We start from the raw sequence: 24,658 nt of genomic DNA on the forward strand, positions 1-24,658 counted from the left end.
CAAGTAAGACAACATTGTTTAATGTATTTCACTTTTGCCAGTACCCCACTACAATAACACCAAGATCAGATAAATACTTTTACCTTTCCCTATTTGGCTTAATGCACCCAATAGATAAGCGCTGCCACAGACATCCAAGCTCTTTCAAGAGACTATAAAAGCCACAGGCAGCAAGAACATAAAACACTAGTTTATGTGCTTTTCCAGGATATGACACTTGGATAACAGAATAAGATATCCCCTCCCAGAAAAATGCACGAAACATGCATTAATCCCAGCCAAATCGGGCAACAAATATTATGGGCATGATTTTAAAAGTGTGGGTGCGTTGGGGTCGGGGGGCAAATAAATTCAGGATTTTTTGGAGCGGGAAGGAATCCCGCTCCAAAAAATGCGTGCCATTCCCGAACCCGGAAGTCCCGTCGGCAATTAAAGCCGGCAGGACAATATTTATTTATTCGTTCATGGGATGTGGGCGAGGCCAGCATTTATTGCCGATACCTAATTGCCCTTGAGAAGGACGTGGTGAGCCGCCTTCTTGAAATGCTGCAGTCAGTGTGTTGAAGGTTCTCCCAGTGTTGTTAGGTAGGTGCTTACATGATTTTGACCCAGCGACGATATATTTCCAAGTCGGGATGGTGTGAGACTTGGAGGGGAATGTGCAGGTGGTGCTGTTCCCAAGTGCCTGCTGCCGTTGTCCTTCTAGGTGGTAGAGATCGCGGGTTTGAGAGGTGCTGTCGAAGAAGCCTTGGCGAGTTGCTGCAGTCCATCCTGTGGATGGTACATACTGCAGCCACGGTGCGCCAGTGGTGAAGGGAGTGAATGTTTAGGGTGGTGGATGGGGTGCCAATCAAGCGGGCTGCTTTGTCCTGGATGGTGTCGAGCTTCTTGAGTGTTGTTGGAGCTGCACTCATCCAGGCAAGTGGGGAGTATTCCCATCATACTCCTGACTTGTGCCTAGTAGATGGTGGAAAGGCTTTGGGAAGTCAGGATGTGAGTCACTCGCCGCAGAATACCCAGCATCTGACCTGCTTTTGTAGCCACAGTATTTATGTGGCTGGTCCAGTTAAGTTTCTGGTCAATGGTAACCCCCAGGATGTTGATGGTGGGGGATTCGGCAATGATAATGCTGTTGAATGTCAAGGGGAGTTGGTTAGACTCTCTCTTGTTGGAGATGGTCATTGTCTGGCACTTGTCTGGCGTGAATGTTACTTGCCACTTGTCAGCCCAAGCCTGGATGTTGTCCAGGTCTTGCTGCCTGCGGGCACAGACTGCTTCATTATCTGAGGGTTTGCGAATGGAATTGAACACTGTGCAATCGTCAGCGAACATCCCTACTTCTGACCTTATGCTGGAGGGAAGGTCATTGATGAAGCAGCTGAAGATGGTTGGGCCTAGGACACTGCCTTGATGAACTCCTGCAGCAATGTCCTGGAGCTGAGATGATTGGCCTCCAATAACCACTACCATCTTCCTTTGTGCTAGATATGACTCCAGCCACTGGAGAGTTTTCCCCCTGATTCCCATTGACTTCAATTTTACTAGGGCACCTTGTTGCCACACCTGGTCAAATGCTGCCTTGATGTCAAGGGCAGTCACTCTCACCTCACCTCTGGAATTCAGCACTTTTGTCCATGTTTGGACCAAGGCTGTAATGAGGTCTGGAGCCAAGTAGTCATGTCCGAACCCAAACTGAGCATCGGTGAGCAGGTTATTAGTGAGTAAGTGCCGCTTGATAGCACTGTCGACGACACCTTCCCTCACTTTGCTGATGATTGAGAGTAGACTGATGGGGCGGTTATTGGCCGGACTGGATTTGTCCTGCTTTTTGTAGACAGGACATACCTGGGCAATTTTCCACATTGTCAGGTAGATGCCAGTGTTGTAGCTGTACTAGAAAAATTTGGCTAGAGGCGCGGCTAGTTCTGGAGCACAAGTCTTCAGCACTACAGCCGCGATGTTGTCGGGGCCCATAGCCTTTGTTGTATCCAGTGCACTCAGCCGTTTCTTGATATCACGTGGCATGAATCGAATTGGCTGAAGTCTAGCTTCTGTGATGGTGGGGATATCGGGAGGAGGCCGAGATGGATCATCTACTCGGCACTTCTGGCTCAAGATGGCAGCAATTAAAGTCATTAAAAGTACTTGAAATGTACATAAATGCAATTAAGAATGAAGGCAAGCGATTTCAATGCTGCCTCAACATGTTTCCTGTGCTGTGTCAAACACGCCATGGGAAAGTAGTCGGGTTTCAGCCGGCAGCCATTTGGACATTTAAATCCCTGTTTGACAGATGGAGATAAAAGGTGAGTTATTGCAGCAAGGCACTCAGTTCTCTCAGACAAACTTTTGGCTGGGAGATCTTTGTGTTAAGACTTGAAATTCTTGGTTTACACTCAGAATTGTTCTGTTTAGATATATTTACCAACTTTTCGGACCCCCTCGAACTGACACCATCAGGATGGGGGGGGGGGGGGGCGCGATGGCTGCATTCACCAGTACATCAGAGGACGAGGAACATCATCATCCTCAACAGGCACAGCGTGCATTTCCGCCGCTTGTAGCTCCACAACACAGTAGTGCGCCACAGGGACCTGCATAAGAGCAGAGAGGGGAACAATAGAGGGAGCGACATCGCAGGAGGCACTACCCTCACCACAGGGTCTACAGACCGAGGCTCAGCTTCCTGGACCTCTCTGAGGAGCAGTGCATATGGAGGCTGAGAGTGACTTGCCTGGTGGTAGCAGACATGTGAAGCCTCCTTCATGCCTAGCTGCTCCTGGCTGGGCCTAGCGGCACCTCATTACCCGTTGCTGTTAAAGTGACCGCTGCCCTCAACTTCTTCGCCTTCGGATCATTCCAGGGTGCCAACGGTGACATCGCTGGGGTCTCTCAATCGTCTGCTCACAACCGCATAAGACAGGTCACCGACGGTTTGTTTCGCAGTGCGTACCACTATGTCAATTCCCCATAGACGACCTCAGCCAGACGGAGAGGGCAGTGGGTTTCCACTCTGTGGCTGGCTTCCTACGGATACGGGGTACAATCGATTGCACGCATATAGCAATCTGAGCACCTCCACATGAGCTAGGACTGTTCATCAAAAGAAAGGGATATCACTCCAACAACGCGCAGATGATAAAAGATTTCTTCACATGTGTGCCAGATTTCCTGGCAGCTGCCATGATTCATTCATTCTAAGGGAATCCAACATCCTGGCCCTCTTCCACGCACCAAACAGCTTAAGGGCTAGCTCCTCGGATACCAGGGATACCCCCTCCACACGTGGCTCATGACACCTCTGAGGAACCCCATCAGCGAGCAACAGCGTCGATACGACGACAGCCACATCGACACCAGGTCTGTAATTGTTCATGCGATAGGACTGCTGAAGATGAGATTTCAGTCCCTCGATCGTTCCGGAGCAGCGCTTCAGTACGCATCAGCGAGAGTGGGTCGCATAATAGTAGTGTGTTGTGTCCTGCACCACATGGGGCTACAGAGATGGCTACTGTTTGATGAGTCCCCATGCCCTCATCCAGAATCCACATCTGCCATGAACACTGAGGAGGAGCAGCAGCAGCAGCAGGAGGAGGAAGAGGAAGAGGAGCAGCACGAGGACGAGGAGGAGGAGGAGGAGGAGGAAACCGTCGGCAGAGCAGCAGCTCACCTGGCTGCTCATAAGGCCAGGGAACCACTAATATGTGAACGCTTCTCATAAGGAGATCACAAAGTGAGAATAGTCCAGTCCTCAGACCACCTGGAAAGAGCAGCGCCAACACCATCACCCCCCAACCCTGCACAAAACAGTCCTGCAACTATACATACACCCACTGTAAAGTCACCCACTGGGTGGCATCAAGTCTCACGGTTCAAGATGAAGCACATGAAAGGGCGCTATCACAAAAGGCTGTCAAGAATGAGCAAGATGTGGCAGTAGTGGTGAGAATGGTAACATTTAATGTGACTATCAAAAACCAAATATAAATGAAAAATATGAGTCTGTCATACACCCTTGTGCATACCCTTTGTGATCACAAAACCTTAGCCTTTCTCTTCCTACTACATCTACATGGTGCATCCCTGTGGCTGTAGCAGAGGTAGTGGCAGGTTGCTCTTGTTCATGCCCGGACTGCTTAGATACTCTCTGCCTATACCCTCTCGGTCTTGGAGCCCGTGAGGGCCCCTCCAAAGACTGCTCCACCTGCACCTGTGCAGGGGCAGACTCGGCTACCTGGAGAGGAGGCAGCCTTGCAGGTACTGTTTAAGAGGGGGGCAACGGTTGAGACATGGGAGCACTTTGTGAGTGGCGTCCCCACTTCCATGTCCCCTTTCGCCATCATCCCTCTCCTGGGCCAGGCCCACATCACTCCTACCACTCAGCTGGACAACAGTTTGAGGACATATGTGATGCCTTGTAAGGCCAGTGCAAATGTATCCGTTTGCCTGTCTAAGGCAGCAGAACGTTGTTCACCCTGAGCCTGAACGGCTGTTGTCAGGGCCTGAATGGACTCATTTGTGAGCCGTGCTTGAAAATCAATGGAGGCTAGCCTTCTCTCCATCGCAGACATTTAGAACCATAGAAAAGATACAGCAAAGAAAGGGGCCATTTGGCCCATCGTGTCCGCGCCAGCTCGAAGAACAACCAGGTGCCCATTCTCATCCCACCTTGCAGCACCCAGTCCGTAGTCCTGCATCTTACAGCGCTTTAGGTGCAGGTCCAGGTACTTTTTAAAGAGTTGAGGGTCCCTGCCTCTACCACCAATTCAGGCAGCGAATTCCATACACCCACCACCCTCTAGGTAAAAAAGTTTTTCCTCATATCCCCTCTAATCCTTCCGCCAATCAGGCGGAAGGATAGTGTCGCACTTACCTGCGACACTATCTCAGACATTTCCGCACCGACCTGCAACACTATCTCAGAGATTGCCTCACATACCTGTGCCACCATTCCAATAATACAGGAGTTGGACTCCTCCATCCTCTGCGCTATTGTGGAGAGTGTGCGTGGCACCTGTTCCAGTACCTTGCAAATGTGCTGTTGTCCCTCGATCATTCTCCTTTTAAAGGATGGCCCCCCGGGGTTCAGTATCTGCATCCAGATGAGCACTGCCTGGAGAGGAGCACGCCCACCGACGCAGATTCTCCACAGCTGCCCCTGCCACCAGTGTCTGCTCGTGCTCACTTGTGCGTGGTGACTCACCAGGTGCCAACCCAACTAACTGACTACTAGGACCCAGCGAGGTGCAAGTATCTGCGCTGGTGGATGGCTCACTAAGATGTGATGGTGTGCTCTCAGAGGTCGGGAGCTCCTCTGAGAAATCACTCTCTCCTGTCACTGCAGTCGTTGAACAGCCTGTAAGAGAACAGAAGGCAATATTAAGCATTATCACAGATGTGTAATGTTGCGATGAGCATACTGAGGTGTTCAACATGCCAGTCATTCTTAACATCAATTCATGTTGTGTGTGATGAATGTTAAAGTTGTGTTACCAGACGTTTGTGGGGTGCCAGTCTCGAGGTCCCCGATGGACAGGCACTCGAGAGTGTGGCTGATCTCCAGGGCCTCCTCCTCGGCCTCTGTAAGGACCACTATTTGTGGTGGCCCCCTCCAGTCCTCACCCTCTCCCGTGCATTTTGCGCTCTCTTCTCCTACAAGGGGAGAAAGTACAGACATGTGAGTGAGTGAAGGTGAAGTGATCAGCTGATGAATGCATTGCATTGGGTGAGGCTGACCGTGAAAGAGATGCATCAGAGGGTGAGTATCAGGCAGAGACATCACATTGGATCAGGATTGGGGTGAGTGGTCGTGGTGGGTTCACAAATGGGGAGGTGAGGAAGTGCTTAGGAAGTGAAGGTAAGTTGAGGATGAGCCTTAAGTCGGTGCGAAGAGTGATGTGATGGAGTAGTCTTGACAGTGCAGAATGATATGTGGGGGGGGGGGGGGGGGGGGGGGGGGTGGGGGGAGGGGGAAAGTGATGTGGAACACGGAATGACGGTGAATCATTAAGTGCATTCACTTTTGCTGACCTAGTTAGGTCATTGAAACGCTTCCTGCACTGGACCCAAGTGTGACAGATGTTGCTATTGCTGTTGACCTCCTCTGCCACCTCGAGCCAGGCCTTCTTGGTGGCAGAGGCAGGGTCCTTCCTCCTGTCGGCCGGGTAAAATAGATCCCCCCTCCTCCTCACCCCGGCCAGCAGCACCTCAAGTGAGGGTCACTGAACCTTGGAGCTGCCTTGCCCCTCTGCTGCTTTATTCTGTCTCCTTGCTCCTTGCTCCAAGAAAAGCCGTTGGTGCAATGGCCCTTTAAATCCAGATGCTCCAGCTGACAGCAGGTCATACAGGTGCGCAGTCCGCCCACTGCGCAGTTTTCGGATGGCAAACCTGGAAACAAGGTTAATGGCCACCAATTAAGTCCCGATCACGTGGGGAACGGTAACTTTTTATTATTCAGGTTTGCCATGCGCCTACTGACCCCCCCCCCCCCCCGCTGCCATCCCACTGACATTTTGAAATCGTGCCCTATGACACATTTTTGAGCAAGGATGTAGAGTTTTCTTCAATTTTGAGGAAAATACAATACATCTTATACATCGTTAGAAAATGACTTCCTCCAGCTGATAGTGATCCTAAAGAAAAACCTTTACCTTATTTTATGTATATTAATCCACAACAAATTACAACTGGTGACAAAAAAATCTATAAAGTCTATTGTGTAGATTAAATCAAGTTAATATTATCTTGAACATCAAATGTAACTCTGCAGATCTATGCAAGTTCTTGATTGCTTGTCTGCAGGTAGCTGTAAAGAAATATCCAACCATAAAATAAGATAATAAAAGTCCAATTACGGTATGAATGAGATTACAAAATAACTGGAATCCAATAATTCTCCAATAAAATGGGAGTGACTGAGTAAAACCATTGCCAAAGAGCAGAAGTACTCAGAAATTATGTAATGTTAGCAATGTAATAAGCAGTTAAGGATATTGGCAAGGCAAAATCTTGTAACTGAAGGTACTTACAGGGTAAAGGTTGTCCAAGCAGGAGAATGGACTTTTCCCACTTTTAACTGTGATAGTATCAGGTACACAACATGTGAAAGTTCAAAAACCACCCCCTCAATTGGAACACAATTTTAAAATCGTGCCCTGAAATTGCACTATTAAATACTACAGTACAAACGCTTAGTGCATTTGTCGGAAATTCCCCTCTCCGCTATTTTAGTGGAGGTTTAAAATGAGGTACAGTCGAAAGCCAAAGGACTTTATTTTAGTTTTTTCTTATGACAAATACTAAAAAGTAGTTAGAGAATTGTACAGGCCAGACATGATTTCATAGTTCATATTGTCAAAAATTAAATTGTTAGCTTGTGCATTTTGTGTTTTTTGCAGAAAAGCTCCTTCCACCCTCGCAAATTGGCACAGTACTGGCTAAGTATTTTTAACGTTCTTTAACCGCCTTTACCTACTTCCTACTTACATTATATTCAGCAACGACTCCTTTGTATACTTCAAAGAACTCATCTGCATTGGTTCGTTCTACATAAAACTGTGGGTAGAAGAAAAAAAATGTAAACAGCAAGAATTGATTTCCATCATTTAAAAATTAGGTTTCATTTTTCTCCTCCCTATAGTCAAGTTAGCTCTCCAATAATACACTTGTTTTCCACCTTATTGGTACAGTAAGCAGGATGATCCAGCTAGCAGTTTCATATGACAACATCAGTTAACGTGCCACAAGATGCACTTCACCATATGGAAAAGAACACTTCTCAACACTTTCCTTCTTACCTCCAGATAACACAGCCAAGGCAGGCACGACTACTGTTCCGCTCCCCCCACCCCACCCCACCCCACCCCCCTCTCCCACTGTGTCCGCAGGAGAACCAGGTTTTAAATATTACTTGAGAATGGAACTCTAGGTCAAGTCTCCTTGTTGACAGTATAATTGCTCTAGCATTGTAGCCACCAAGGAACCACATCTTATTTTTTTATATATGTTTCTGTCAAAATATTGCAGAGTCAAGAAAAAAACCTGCCAAGGCTCAAATGACATTTTTTGATTTCACAACAAGGTTTTATTTCAGTCTAAAACTTTATTGCTTTGGTTCACACATCATTCAGCCAATGCTCCAATTATACTGCACCAAGTTGTACATCAGGTGCATCATCAATAGTAAGCAGCTGTGGTTACATAGCCCACTAGCACCATCACTAATGAGAAGGGAGAGCTCCACATATTGATACTCAAATGCATGTAGAGAGCTGCTTGCCAGCCTTCAAGTGACAGTGACATTTTTAAATGATAGAAAAGAGTTGACTGAATTGAGCCATACAATCATGATCCGTTTTATATTAAATTGTTATTAAAGTAACCACTGAATTAAATCCTGCCAAGACTGGTACATTTGATATCACTGATCATTACATCTACAAAAGAACTATGAAATTCATCCTTGCCATTTTTATTTTTCATTGGTGAACTTGCATGGATATCAACTTAAGGAACATCAACGCTGGGGAATTTGCAATTTTTAGTAGACTGTATCACCATCCAGTATCCCAGAAGTAAGGGGTACAACAGCTTAAGTGCAGGACAAAGCTCTCTCTACTTTGCTCCAAAAATGTACAATGCTTATATTCTAATCTCAAAACAATATGCTTCTACAGCATCAGTGTTATTTTTTTTATTTTTCACACCATTCAGCTTTGTGCTTCTCTGAGACTGCCATTTAATGCCAATTTTTGCCAAATTGGAGACAGTTTTAAGCCATGTCTTGTACCCACTCGACTACCTAAAAACTCTTCTCAGTAGGATCCTTTCAGAGAGAGGAACTTTTATTGCATTGATCTGGGCTGGATTTGAACTCCATGTCCTAGAGATGAAGGAACAATGTTCTAAGCTACTACACCACCCAGGTCTTTGTGCTCCACTTTATTAAAAATTAACAAAAAGAAGCTTCTGCCTCATATGACAACTGTACTAATTTTCTCCCTGTATATTTACTATTACCCTCTGACTTTCCCTGCCTGCAAGGAAGCCTCCCTTGAAGGAACATGATTTTGAATACATATAACAGTTGTAGAATCTATGTAAAAATTCAGTAAGACATGAAAACGAATCTGAGTCACATTTATTTAAACCACATTTTTAAATTGTATTGCGCAGAGCAGAATTTTGTGTCTCAAATTGTTTCTTAATATTGAGCCATTTCTATGCTTGAATGAAACTCTGTAATAATGTTCAAATTTCTTTTCCACTCCTCCCTGGAATGAACAGAAAGAAAACATGTACTTGCATTTTTCTATCACCTTTCACAACTTCAGGATGTCCCAAAGCCCTTCATAGCCAATTAAGCACTCTTGAATCATAGGCACAATTGTGATATAGGGAAACGCCACAGCCAATTTGCACGCAGCAAGATCCCACAAACAGCATTGAGATATATGACCAGATAATCTGTTTTAGTGGTGTTGGTTGAGGTATAAATGTTGGTCAGGACACCGGAAGAACTCCCCTGCTCTTCTTCAAATATTGCCATTGGATCTTTTACGTCTACTTGAGGGGCAGATAGGGCTTCGGTTTAAAGTCTCTTCTGAAAGACAGCATCTCCTACAGAGCAGCACTCCCTCAGTCCTGCACGGAACTAAACAGGTTAGGGAGGATTAAAGATCACAATCTCAAGTTATGTAAGGCCAGAACTAGGTTAGATGTTAGGAAATGGTTCTTTTCCCAGAGAATAGTGACCTCTGGAACAGGCAGCCGCATCGTGCAGTGAACGCTGATTCACTAAACTCCTTCAAACGAAAGCTGGACCTGTTTATGGCTGGGGCGGAACTAACCTCGTACAAAAGATAGGTATGGTATCACAGTATTCAAGGCCTAAGTGGTCACCTGAACTAGCTTTTTTCGCCTAAAGGGGTCGGAGAGGAATTTTTCAGATTTTTTTTTCCCAATAGGCCTGGGTTTTTAACCAGTTTTTCACCTCTCCCAGAAGATTACATGACTTTCGGGTGGGTTGGGGAGTGTACATATTGTGATGCAGAAGGCATCGTAGTTGTGTGGGACAGGCTGGATGGACTTTTCCTGTCCATCATTGTCGAAAATACGTTCGTATATATGTTCGTATGAAGTGTCAGCCTAGACTGTCTGAAACTGTCGGCATGAGTATACCGTTAACAATCTTAAATTTGCCCAACATGTTGATCCAAGCAATGAAGCCATCAAATGAAGGTTAGGTTGGGCAAAGTCACTACTGAAAATCAAACACTCGTGCAATTTACCACACTAGCATATGAGCTGTCTACTTCATCTTATGACTGATCTACTGGCTATTTTGATTAGCTGTAATGAAATGCAAGTTTGGCCTCTGGCATCTATTGAGTTCAATGCTGCACGCACAGGTGGCCCTGGGACAGGTTTCCTGTTCCAGCAACAGGACTCGAAAGAGTATGTGAGGCCTAATGTTTCACAGTAACAGACCAAATCTGACCATCTCACGGAGCTTAAACTACTAACTCTTCATTAGCGAGGATCAGTGCAAAATTATTTTTTACACTAATCCTTGCTAAAGTACTGATTACAGTGTGATCGCACAAATGGTGAGTCTGATGCAAAAATATAAACGATACAAGAAGTGTGAAGTGATGCATTTTGGTAGGAAGAATGAGGCGAGGCAATATAACCAAATGGTACAATTTTAAAGGGGGTGCAGGAACAGAGAGACAGAGGGGGCATGTGTACACAAATCTTTGAAGGTGGCAGGACAAGTTGAGAAGGCTATCAAAAAAGCAAATGGGATCCTTGGCTTTATAAACAGAAGCATAGGGTACAAAATCAAGGAAGTTATGCTAAACCTTTATAAAACACTGGTTGGGCCTCAGCTGGAGTATTGTGTTTAATTCTGGGCACCACACTTTAGGAAGGATGTCAAGCACAGTTCCCTCTAAGCTACGTGCATGCGTGACCGTGCAGCAGTCTGTTGTGTGCCACGCAATTCCTCATTCCGTCCGCGCGGTCCCGGTGCCTGTATGTTCTGTTATTGCTCTCAACACATCTTTTTTGACTTTTGCAGATGTTTTAAACCTCGGGACCTAACGCACGGTTTACCTGAAGCCTCTCCAATCTAATTGAGCAGCTTTTCTTATTACTTTTTTTCTATATACACAAAGTCCTCTACCGTTCGGAGGGGCGCTATATTGTTTTATTCAATGCGCAGTCCCGAGGAGTCCCAGCTGGAAGGAAGTGGGGGGGGGGGGGGGTGCGGGCGGGGAGGGGTCGGTGGTTGGTGTTGGGGGAATGGGCGGTTCTGTACAAACTGAATTATATGCAGGTTAAAATGGTGGCTTCAAACAGCAGTGAGAACCCGAAAAAAGGATGGAGTTGGAATCAATGTAAATTGAGCAAAGGGTCCTTGGCAAACCGGGACAGACTGGATACTTGTAGGTACTGTGTCTGCTATACAGCGGGACAGCAGTAATAGCCAGGAGGTCCAAGTCTGCACATAATGGGAAAATTGTATGTCTGATTTTTTTTAAAAATCAAATAAAACATTAAACAATTTCAGCTGTTCGAGAGAGGCTATGCTCTGTATTTCTGCAGAAAGAGTCACGCGCCCATTTGCGCTCCACTCCAGAACAATAGCCCGGGGCACGCGCTCGTTGGCCTAGTTCCAGCTCCGAAACCGCCCCCCCCTCCCACCCCCATCTCCTTCAGCTGCAGCAAAGCTGCTAATTAAAAGGGGCAGTGCTCACAGGGCTGCGCACGTGCGAATCTCTGCAAACAAAAAATGCCTCTCTTTACATGGCACAACATCCCCTTTTAATACTTCATTTTTCTTCATTCAAGAAGCAAGTGTACTTTTTAAGGATTCCAGCAATAGTATTTTTAAATAATGATAGGGGTATTGGAATGTATTATCAGGACCGCTGATTTACAGTAAGTTATATACTGTTTTATTGCTTAGGACTCATAAGTTCATAAGAGCTAGGTATGGTCTCACCAGAGCCCTATTCAGCCTTATCAATAACATAAAAACGAAATCACGAAACGGTTTGAAAGAAAATCACCTTGATAAGCTTACGCGGATCAAATCTCATCTGTCAAGTGGTAATGAAGTAAACCTGGACAAAATATATGAACACTGGAAAAGAGGGAGAGACAGAAGAGAAAAACATCCGAACCAGAGACAGAGACAGTCACTCTCTTCTTTTACATCCTGGCCTGTCATCTACAAACTCTTGGGGGTCGATTTTAGCACCCACGATCGGGTACGTTCCTGGCGGGGGGGGCTCTGAAAATCGGGGATTCCCGGGGCAGCCCCCGCATGTGGGACTCCCGCCAGCAATTAAAGCCGGCGGGATGCCACTTAAGCTATTTATTTTGGTATTTCAGGTCATTTACAGACCTGATTAACGAGATATTTTAGGAGGGTTGGGATTTTACAAACAACTGGGACTGTTTCCCGTACTGGGGGAAACACTCCCAGTTCAAATGGACGTGTTGCAGCCATCAGCCTGTGGCAGCTGCAAAGGTCCATTTGATAGGTGGGAGGGGGGGGGGGGGGGGGGGGGGGGAGACCCTCACTCACTGCAGGAGGCCACTCTGTCACTTTGGACAAAGTTTGACCTTCACCACCCTCCTCCTAACAATAAAATTCACCAACTTGCACACTTACCCCGGGGTCCAGACACAGGTACCTACCTTGCGGACCCCCTCAGATGTACATCTTCCGGATGGGGGCTGCCGTAGCTGCAGTCATGACCTCCTCGGAGGGCGAACAGCATCACCAGCCTCGCCATCCACCTCTGACACGTGGAGCTCCACAACACAGTGCTGTGACACATCCACCTGCACAGCAGGAGGGAGGACAACCACAGAGAGAGATGCGTCGCAGAGGGCACTACCCTCGCCACAGGATCCACAGACTGAGGCTCAGCTTCCTGGACCTCTCTGAGCAGCAGTGCACACGGAGGCTCAGTCACTCGACATGTAGTCGTGGACATCTGCAGCCTCCTTCATGCTGAGCTGCTCCCAGCTGGCCCAAGCACCATCTTCTTACCTGTTGCTGTCAAAGTCACCACTGCCCTCAACAACTTCTCCTCCGCATCCTTCCAGCGTGCCACCGGGGATATCGCCGACGTCGCTCAGTCGTCTGCACAAAAGAGCCCTGCAAATACACCTACACCTACTGTACAGTGACACAAAGGGTGGCATCAGGTGTGGGTCTTCATTGTGATCCTCAGGAAAGGGCATTATTGCACAAACCAGACAGGATTTGCAAAGATGTGGCAGTAGTGGTGTAAATATATGTAATTTGAGTTGGTCAGAAATTAAATATAAGTAAAAACCATGACAAACCCTCAAACACCCTTGTGCATCCCCTTCATGCTCACGACACGTTTGCCTTACGCTGCCTACTGTACATATGTGATGCATACCCTGTGGCTGCAGCACAGGTAGTGACAGGTTGAGTGAGGCTGACCGTGAAAGAGATGCATGAGAGGGTGAGTATGAGATAGAGCCATGAGATTGTATGAGGATTGGGTTGAGTGGTAGTGGCAGGATGAGTACTGGCGAGGTGAGTAAGTGCAGGTAAGATGAGGATGAGGTGTGAGGGGTGATGTGACAGAGTAGTGTTGGCAGTGCAGAAGGAGATGTGGGATGGGGGTGGTGATGTGGCAGAAGGAGTGTAGGGGAATGAGTAAGTGTACTCACTTTGGCTGACCTACTTAGGTCATTGCAGTGCCTCCTGCACTGTATGCAGGTGCGCGATATGTTGGTGGTGCAGGTGACCTCCTCTGCCACCTCGAGCCAGACCGCTTCCTCCCGCCCGCCGGGGGGGGGGGGAAGATCTCTGTCCTCCCCCTCTTCCTCACCCCATCCAATGATACCTGGAGTGAGGCATCATTAAACCTGGGAGCAGCCTTCCCCCTGTGCTGCTCCATGCTGTAATTTTTCGTATTTCTTGCAGCATCAGTCAGTGGAGGACTGTCCCTTTAAATAGAGCTCCTCCAGCTGACAGACCTTACTGCGCATGCGCAGTCCGCCCGCCGCGCAGCTTAGCAGTGGGGAACCCGGAACAAGAGGTAAGTGGATCCAATTAGCCTGCAATTGCGTTCGGGGCAGACTGATTTCACCGGGCGCGTTACCCACGCGCCCAATCGCCCCCCCTGCCGCGAACCCGCCGTCCTGGTAATATCCGGCCCTTGGTCTCAATCAGGATGTCCCCTTTCCTCTGGCAGCAGTGTTTGCTTCTGAAATTTCTATCACCAGTTTTATTTAATTAAAAATCCTTGACAGCTCGCCTTGTTACAATTATCCATTATTTTGTACATTTGTTCTGTTTGTTATACACACTGAATAATGTTTTCTAAAAAATCTTCTATTCAAAGTTATGATTTTTTTTAATGGTGGCGCAGAAACCCACATTCATTACGCACATGGCCAAAAAAAATTAGAGGGAACACTGATGTCAAAGCTTTAGAGAAGTTGCAGAAGAGATTTACTAGAATGGTACCAGGGATGAGGGACTTCTGTTATGTGGAGAGACTGGAGAAACTGGAATTGTTCTCCTTAGAGTAGAGAAGGTTAAGAGGAGATTTGATAGAGCTGTTCAAAATTATGAACGGTTTTGATAAGAGTAAATAAGGAGAAACCTTTTTCAGTGGCAGGAGGGTCGGTAACCAGAGGATCCTTTTTAAGGTGATTGGTGACATGAGAAACATTTTTTGCAACAAGTTGTTGTGATCTGGAATGCATTGCCTGAAAGGGTGATGGAAGCAGATTCAGTGGTAACTTTGAAAAGGGAACTGGATAAATACTTGATAGGAAAAAAAATTACAGGGCTATGGGGAAAGAGCAGGGGAATGGAACTAATTGGATAGTTCTACCGAAGAGCTGGGACAGGCAATATGGGCCAAATGGCCTCCTTCTGTGCTGTATAATTCTACGTGCTCAGGTCTCTGGAGTGGGGCTCCGGTACTGCACTGCAGTGTTAGCCTAGATTATGTGCTCACGCTTCTGGAGTGGGGCTTGAACCCATGATCTTCTGACTCAGAAGCGAGAGTGCTACCACCGAGCCAAAGCCGCCACCTAAAAAAATTATATATTTTTGCAACTGCATTAAATAAACACCAGCAATTTAATATTCAAAAGACTAACAGTACATGGACCGTGCTCTCGCTACTCTCAATCTTGTTGTTTCCCTCAACTTCTTAGTCAGCATTCATTTTTGTCCTCGGAGACATCTTTCGTATGTGAGCTGTGCTATAGGAATTACATAGAAATTACAGCACAGAAAAAGACCATTCGGCTCAACTGGTCTATGCTGGTGTTTATGCTCCACACTAGCCTCCTCCTTCCCCACTTCATCTCACCCTATCAGCATATCCTTCTACTCCTTTCTCCCTCATGTACTTATCTAGTTTCCCCTTTAAATGCATCTATGCTATTCACCTCAGCCAATCTATGTGGTAGCGAGTTCCACATTCTCACCACTTTCACACAGAAATGTAAACTTAACAGCCTCTGCCCAATGGGACCAGAGATCCATTCTTTCGTAGGTCTCCTAATCAATGCAAGTTATCATTGTGTAGCTATTAACATAAGCAATTTAAATTGATCCTTTCTTAAATTGAAAGATTGTCTTTTTTAAAAAAAAGAGATGTTGAGTAATACATATACAAGCTACATACAGCAAATGATTTTCTTTCCCTGTTCATTATCGTCATTTGTGCTTTTTGATTGTTCATCTGCATTAGGCATAGGGTCAATATTTTAAATTGCACAAGGCCCAACATTTCTTATGGTAATTCTAACGAAGGTTATGTGGTTTTTATGTGGAAAGTGGCAGCAAAATACACAGACAAGCTTTACATAGAGATCTATGCGACCTCGATCTTACAATTTCCTCTGTGGTTTCACTTTTATTTCCCAGCATGTATCTCTTGGATATGATAGCCATGATGTGGAGATGCCGGTGATGGACTGGGGTTGACAATTGTAAACAATTTTACAACACCAAGTTATAGTCCAGCAATTTTATTTTAAATTCACAAGCTTTCGGAGGCTTCCTCCTTCCTCAGGTGAACGTTGTTGGAAATGAAATCCTCGAAATGAAATCGCATTTATAAATCACAGAACAATGCTTGGTGATTACAGACAGTTTTTTCAACTGCCCGTTGCCAAGGCAATCAGTGTGCAGACAGACAGGTGTTACCTGCAAGGTCTCCGAATATACAAATCACCAAAAAAACCCCAAAAAAACAAAAAAAAAGAGATAGAGAGGTAGAAACATAGAAAAGACAGCAACTGACCCGTTATATTAAAAACAGATAACATTTGTTCGCTGGTGGGGTAACGTGTAGCGTGACATGAACCCAAGATCCCGGTTGAGGCCGTCCTCATGGGTGCGGAACTTGGCTATCAATTTCTGCTCGACAATTTTGCGTTGTCGTGTGTCTCGAAGGCCGCCCTGGAGTACGCTTACCCGAAGGTGGTGGCTGAATGTCCTTGACTGCTGAAGTGTTCCCCGACTGGGAGGGAACCCTCCTGTTTGGTGATTGTTGCGCGGTGGCCTCCGAAAGCTTGTGAATTTAAAATAAAATTGCTGGACTATAACTTGGATATGATAGAGCAATCTGCATTAACAGTGGAAACAAAACAAATGGATGTTTTTCATTTAGCTCCACAGTAGCAGTTGTTTCTCATGGACCACTGATAGATTCAAGTAATGGTTCAAAATTAAGCTTTTGAACTTTCAACTTACATACAAAAATAAGAATAATTCAACCCAAGGAAGTTCATCCTCTACTACCTTTGTTCGCCCATTTCAGCAATCAACTATGTTTTGGATGTCTCTAATATATTTGTCTCTTCATTTCTGCCTGCCAGATTATTTTAAGCATTTTCTTTTCACTAATTTAAATATGTCATCTTGCCCTACTTTCTTCCATTACTTTGAATTAATATTCTTGGCTTACCTTACTTAAACTATTTATTATTTTATATACCTTGATTAATGGATCTCCCCTTAACCACCTTTCTCCAGACTGTAGAGTTTAGATACATTTAATCAAATATTGACATAGTAGCTAACATTTTATCCTGCAAGCAGTCTTTTTGACATTGAACTACTCTGCCTTGCCCTGGATTTTATTATTGTTTAGAAACATACATACATTTTTCATTGAAGGCTTTACATTTTTTTTTACAAAAAAATGTATTCAGTTGAACAGGGAAAAAAAAATCAAGTAAGAAATTTGGTAAATCACTATTTTAACATCTATCAGTTTGCTGTTTATCTATTTACTGCCAATTTATTCAGCATGTTGTGAAGCTGTGCACTTCTGCTTCAATTACCTATCCCATCTAGTGGTAGCATAAGCCACATGTGCTCAGAACATACTCTCTTGCACTGTAACCTTCCAATCAGCAATAACTTCTGATACCAGAATTAATAAACATTTGAAATTCAAAGTTCATACAGTGTTTCGTTATTGGCAATAGTTAATGAACAACATTCACTTTGAATAATGCAATACCTACGTTACTCAAAGCTTGTTACCAGAATTTTTATTCTAGAACTAAAACCAGCACATTGTGCAGCATTTACATGCACCACAAAGAATAATCTTTAAACTCTGGAACACGAGGAAGCATTTATAAAATTATTTTCATTTGACAATGTTTTTATATATGTTTCAAAAATATTGTACCATCAAAATCTTTTTTGTAACAAGTGATTTTATTATACCATTGTAATTCACCAATCTAAAGCAAGGTCATGTGTTAATTCACGTCATCACCAACAGTAGCAGAGCTTATAAAGAAGCTTTACATGGAAAAAATACTCGAGGGATGGAAATGAATTAGGGCTGTAATTCAATCTTAGGAATCAGATGATTAACAAACTGGTCAGACTTTCATTATCATGCTTTATGACATAATTTAAATTCCTCATTCATGCAGTATCCTCGATTTAATAACAACAGGCTTTGAGTTTTCAACTCACCATTTTTTTCATCTTTTCTGGGGTGTGCTTCTCATTGCCTTAGCTATTCACATGTTCATTGTTTCTTTAATTCTTTTTAATGCCTCTTACCATTGCCTGTATAAGGTGATCTGGTGCATCATCTAGCAATCAGTCCACTGATGTCCCCTTTGTTTATGGGTCTGTTCCCCACCACCCCTCAGCAATTTTTATGATCCTGTTAAAATGGTTGTTCAACAACAAACAACAACAACAACTTGTGTTTACATAGCGCCTTTAACGTAGTAAAATGTCCCAAGGCACTTCACAGGAGCGATTTTCAAACAAAATTTGACACAGAGCTGCATAAGGAGACATTAGGCCTGGTGACCAAAAGGTTGTTCAAAGAGGTTTTTTTTTAAAAGGAGCCTCTTAAAAGAGGAGAGGTAAAGAGGCGGAGAGGTTTAGGGAGGGAATTCCTGAGCTTAGGGCCTAGGCAGCTGAAAGCACGGCCGCCAATGGTGGAGTGGTTAAAATCGGGGACGCACAAGAGGCAAGAATTGAAGGAGCGCAGAGATCACAGAGGGTTGTAGGGCTGAAGGAGGTTACAGAGATAGGGAGAGGCAAGGCCATGGAGTGAATTGAAAACAAGGATGAGAATTTTAAAATCAAAGTGTTGCCGGACTGGGAACCAATATAGGTCAGTGAGCACAGGGGTGATGGGTGAACGGGACTTGATGCAAGTTAGGATACGGGCAGCAGAGTTTTCAATGAGCTCAAGTTTATGGAGGGTGGAAGATGGGAGGCCAACTAGGAGTGCATTGGAATAGCCAAGTCTAGAGGTAACAAAGGCATGGATGAAGGTTTCAGCAGCAGATGAGCTGAGGCAGGGACGAAGACGGGCGATGTTACAGAAGTGGAAATATGCGGTCTTGGTGATAAAGCGGATATGTGATTGGAAGCTCATCTCAGGGTCAAAAAGGACGCCAAGGTTGCGAATGGTCTAGTTTAGCCTCAGACAGTGGCCAGGGAGAGGGATGGAGTCAGTGGTTAGGGAATGGAGTTTGTGGCGGGGACCGAAGGCAATGGCTTCAGTCTTCCCAATATTTAGTTGGAGGAAATTTTTGCTCATCCAGTACTGGATGTTGGACAAGCAGTGTGACAAACGAGACACAGTAGACGGGTCGAGAGAGGTGATGGTGAGGTAGGCCTGGGCGGCGTCATGTAGAACCTGACGTCGTGCTTTCGGATGATGTCACTGAGGGGCAGCACGTAGATGAGAAATAGGAGGGGGCCAAGGATCGATCCTTGGAGACACCAGAGGTAACGGTGCGGGAGCTGGAAGAGAAGCCATTGCGTGTGATTCTCTAGCTACGACTGGATAGATAAGAATGGAACCAGGTGAGGGCTGTCCAACCCAGCTGGATGATGGAGGAGAGGTGTTGGAGGAGGATGGTGTGGTCAACCATGTCAAAGGCTGCAGACAGGTCGTGAAGGATGAGGAGGATTAATTTACCACAGTCACAGTCACATAGGATGTCATTTGGTGACTTTGATAAGGGCTGTTTCAGTACTGTGGCAGTAGTGGAAACCTGATTGGAGGGATTCAAATATGGAGTTGTGGGAAAGGTGGGCAGGGATTTGGGAGGCAACAACACGTTCAAGAACTTTGGAGAGGAAAGGGAGGTTGGAGATGGGGTGGTAGTTTGCAAAGACAGAGGTGTCAAGGGTGGATTTTTTGAGGAGGGGGGTGATGACAGCAGATTTGAAGGGGAGGGGGAAATTACCTGAGGAGAGGGAACCGTTAACAATAACAGCTGACATGGGGGCCAGGAAGGAAAGTTGGATGATCAGCAGTTTGGTGGGAATAGGAAAGAGGGAGCAGGGGTTGGGTCTCAAGGTCAAGATGAGCTCAGAGAGGGTATGAGGGGAGATAAGAGAGAAACTAGAGAAAGATGTGAGTTCAGAGCTAGGGCAGGGGGGAACCGTAGGGAAAGTTTGACTTGCTGGGCTAGGGGAAGGGAGGGAAGGGGCAGCTAAACGGATAGTCTCAAACTTAGTGACAAAGTAGTCCACGAGCTCCTCGCACTTGTTGTTGGAGGTGAGGGTGGAGGCAGGGGAGAGGGGTTGAAGAAGATGATTTGTAATGGAGAGAAGTCGGGGGTTATCTTTGCATTCCAGGATGATCCTGGAATAGTGAGCAGTTTTGGCAGAGGAGAGCAGGACCCGATAGTGCTTTACGTGGTCTAGCCAGATCTGGCGATGAATGGCTAAACCAGTTGCTCGTCATAAACATTCAAGTCTGCGTGCCTTGGACTTAAGGGAGAAGAGTTGAGGACCGTACCAGGAAAAACGGCCAGGGTGAGAGAGAGTAATAGTTTTAATGGGGACAAGGGCATCAAAGGTGGAGGTGGGGTGTGATTGATCAGATCAGTTGCTGCAGAAATGTTGTGGTGAATGGAAGGCTAGACAAATGGGAATTTGAAAGTGCCGTTGTAAGTGACTTGGGGGAAGTTTTTTTTTCCAGGGGTGAACACAGAAGGAAGTGGGGTTGGGAGGGAGCAGGGGGATGTGGGTGGAGAGGGATACAAGGCAGTCATCAGAGATGGCCTTACTGTAATTGACACGATGGGAGTGATGGGAGCAGAGAGACCACGTGGCAAGGTCGAAGGGGTGGCCATGAATATGGGTAGAGGAGTTTATATGGTGGGAGAGATTAAGGGAGGATAGGAGGGCAGTGAACTCAGAGGAGAGAGAGCATGATGAGTTGAGATGGAGGTTGAAATCACCGAGGATGAGAAGTCGCTCAGTGTAGAGGCTGAGGGAGGAAAGCAGTGAAGATATCTCAGTGAGAAACTTGGCCTGGGACTAGGGTGGGCAGTCGAGAACGAAGATTTTAAAGGGGAAGTGAGAGGGGCGGAACAAGGTGAGATGCTCAAAAAAGAGAAGGGGGAGTAGGGGGACAGACTAAGGTGTGATTTAGTGATAAGGGTCACACTGCCACTGCAGCGGTCTGGGCGGGTCAAGTGGTGGAAGATATAGCCAGCCGGGGAGGCTTCATTAAGGGGGAAGATGTCATCACCCGTCAGCCAGGTTTCAGTCAAGGCCATGATATCGTTGCAATCATCTACAATAAGCTCGTGGATGGCAAGGGCCTTGTTCACAAGTGAATGGACATTCTGGAGGGAGATGCAGAGAGTGGGGGGAAAGATAGCTGATCCGCTGGCACAGTCCACAGGGTCTGGTTGGGAGAGGTGAGTGAGATGGGAAGGAGATTGGCAAGATTAGGCCCCTGAACGGGAAATTCAGTGAGAGAATAGGATGGGGCAGTTGGGGTTGCTGTTCGTAAGGAGGCAGCGATGAGTGCCTCTATGGGCCCTTCAGAGGATGCCAAGAGGGCATAGAGGGAAGCTGCAGACTTATCTAAGAGGGAGTCAAGCCTGGGACGACGGCAGGAGAGTAGGAAGGTCGAGGAGTGCTGAAGGGTTGGGCTAGAGATTTGGGGGATGGGGGAAGAGTACCTGAGAGGTGAGAAATGAAAGGAGGCATGGCGATAGGAGAGAGGGGCCTAGGAGGGGTAAAAATAAAAATCTTTTATTTTTCAGCCAGCCTGAAATGTTGACATTTCTGATTTATCCATAGATATTGATTGACATGCTGTATGTTTTTAGCATTTTATGTTTTTGTTTCAGATTTCCAGCATTTGAAATCTTTTTGCTTTTTATCATTTTTATGTTTGAAATTTAAAATTTATATGTCTAATGTGAATGAAACACAGCCATTCATGAAGTTTTGAAAATGTAACAGATTGTAAAATTATTATAGGTTTCATCCAATTGCAAAACAAAATGGCACTTATATTTTTTCTTCATTCTAAAATGAACGGGGAGTGCATTGCACGATAAATACAGGTAGTTTGAGGTAGTGCTTTCCTTACTGGAGTAGAAGAGTTGACTAAACTATTAATTTTGGTGAAGGACCATCTCAAGAAATGTCCGGTTAATCTCATGTCATGCTCATGCTAGTGTCTTGTTAATAACTGTAAACTTTAAGGGTTTTTAAAAAAATGTTTCTTGTGGTATCACTGCTTAGTATATCATAATTCAAGCCTTTAATTGTTTGAAAACTAGGTACAGGTGTAACCCAAAATAACTTTTCAGCCAGCAAACTTCATGTTGGCATCATTGAAACATTGGTCACATCGCACACATATTCAAGTAAAAATAGCTATTAAATTATAGATTTCATTACAATTTAAATGCTTACAAAATTTCATGGGCGCTCTTCCAAAGTCTGGGGAGAACCGTTCAGAGATTTTTCTGACAACTTATAGAATCTTACCATCAGTACGTCTATTAAAATATTTTGTTTAAATGGTGAATACTGATGATACTCATTAGGAGTAATGGATTAGAATCACAAAAGTTTACAGCACGGAAGGAATCCATTTGGCTATTTTGTCTGTGCCAGCTATTTGTTGGAGCAATCCAAAACTAATTGCACTACCCCGATTCCTACACCCCTTACTCGATATTGCTAAATACCGGATAGCTATCTCCAACTGGTATATCTTAAATACTATCTTGTTGTGTGTTCTCAGCTTTAAAACTGGTAAGCAATAAAAATCAAATGCAAAGATAAAGGAATATATATACATATATTAAAGAAAAGACCATTCATTTCCACTTCTCGCAGAATAATGGAAGGAGAGTCATGGAATTCAATCCCCAAAGCATTGATAAAAAAAAACTCAGACTACTACTTAATAAAAATAAAAATGACTTTTTCAGTAACTCATTGGCTGTCACGTTACCCCCTACATGACATAACACCCCTATTGTTATAATACAGCACATCCTCCAAATCGCCATTGAGGATCCACTAGTAATGCATGAAATGTTTTGTGCTTAGTATGCATTTCCTCCAAGTGTACCACTTGCTTTTTGTCATGCCATTTACATCACAGTTAAATATGCTATATTTAAAACGATAATTACCTGATTTTGGCATGTGACTCATTCTCAGAGCTCTCCTCCAAGTTGTGTTTTCCAGTTCCAACCAATATTTGGAAATGATGTGGAGATGGACTGGGGTGGACAAATGTAAGGACTTGCACAACACCAGGTTATAGTCCAACAGTTTTATTTTAAATCACAAGCTTTCGGAGCTTACCTCCTTCGTCAGGTGAGTGAAGGGATTCTAAAAACGCATAGCATATATAGTCAGAGAATAATGCCTGGTGATTACAGATAATCTTTCCAACTGCCCCCTATAACACCTTGCCTAGGAGACGATCACAGCAATCAAAGGTGTCATTGGTGTTCAGACAGGATAGCCACGAAAAACATTACATCCCAGTATACTGAATACACAATGGGTCAGATTACAAAGACAGAGAGAGAGAGACCTGAAAGGCAGAGAGAGAGAATGTCCAGTTGTATTAAAAACAGATAACTTTTTTTTCGCTGGTGGGGTTACATGTAGCGTGACATGAACCCAAGATCCCGGTTGAGGCCGTCCTCATGGGTGCGGAACTTGGCTATCAATTTCTGCTCGACGATTTTGCGTTGTCGTGTGTCTCGAAGGCCGCCTTGGAGAACGCTTACCCGAAGATCGTAGGCTGAATGTCCTTGACTGCTGAAGTGTTCCCCGACTGGGAGGGAACCCTCCTGTCTGGCGATTGTTGTGCCCCGGAGCATGGTACATCGGCGAGACCATGCAGACACTGCGACAACGGATGAACGGACACCGCGCAACAATCGCCAGACAGGAGGGCTCCCTCCCAGTCGGGGAACACTTCAGCAGTCAAGGACATTCAGCCTACGATCTTCGGGTAAGCGTTCTCCAAGGCGGCCTTCGAGACACACGACAACGCAAAATCGTCGAGCAGAAATTGATAGCCAAGTTCCGCACCCATGAGGACGGCCTCAACCGGGATCTTGGGTTCATGTCACGCTACATGTAACCCCACCAGCGAAAAAAAAGTTATCTGTTTTTAATACAACTGGACATTCTCTCTCTCTCTCTCTCTCTCTGCCTTTCGGGTCTCTTTCTCTCTCTGTCTTTGTAATCTGACCCATTGTGTATTCAGTATACTGGGATGTAATGTTTTCCGTGGCTAACCTGTCTGAACACCAATGACACCTTTGATTGCTGTGATCGTCTCCCAGGCGAGGTGTTATAGGGGGCAGTTGGAAAGATTATCTGTAATCACCAGGCATTGTTCTCTGACTATATATGCTATGCGTTTTTAGAATCCCTTCACTCACCTGACAAAGGAGGTAAGCTCCGAAAGCTTGTGATTTAAAATAAAACTGTTGGACTATAACCTAATATTTGGAAACTTCATTTGCCTTAATTGCTTGAAGTGTTTAGTATGCTTTTAAGTCCTACATTACAATGCTGGCAATTTCAGAGTTTTGCCGACCTTTTGAGTGTGCACTCCCTTACTGGCAGTGGAAGAGGGCTGGTCGTACCAAAAATTCTAAGGTTAGTCCCTCAAACTAGTTGGAATAGGCACTAGCATTTGGAAAACAGGTGCTGGTAGCTCAGCCTAACAATGAACAATTCTGTAGTGAAGGATAGTAAAGAATCCAAGGAATTATGCAAAATGTGGTTGGTCCCCACATCAAAATAATTTAATGAAGCGAGCAAAATACAACTAAACATCTCTACTTTCAC

At 45.2% G+C, this 24,658-nt stretch overlaps 1 protein-coding gene across 2 annotated transcripts in view; it reads right to left on the reverse strand.

Annotated features, from left to right (window-relative positions):
- Positions 1 to 24,658, reverse strand: part of nme7 (NME/NM23 family member 7) — a 215,414-nt gene that overhangs the window by 70,770 nt on the left and 119,986 nt on the right. For both annotated transcript variants that reach the window (XM_067992928.1, XM_067992927.1), the window contains exon 7: positions 7,486 to 7,554. In XM_067992928.1, coding sequence (XP_067849029.1) covers positions 7,486 to 7,554 — 69 coding nt within the window. The remainder of the gene's footprint in view (positions 1 to 7,485; positions 7,555 to 24,658) is intronic.

The sequence above is a fragment of the Heptranchias perlo genome, chromosome 11 (assembly GCF_035084215.1).
Source record: "Heptranchias perlo isolate sHepPer1 chromosome 11, sHepPer1.hap1, whole genome shotgun sequence".
Lineage (NCBI taxonomy): Eukaryota > Metazoa > Chordata > Chondrichthyes > Hexanchiformes > Hexanchidae > Heptranchias > Heptranchias perlo.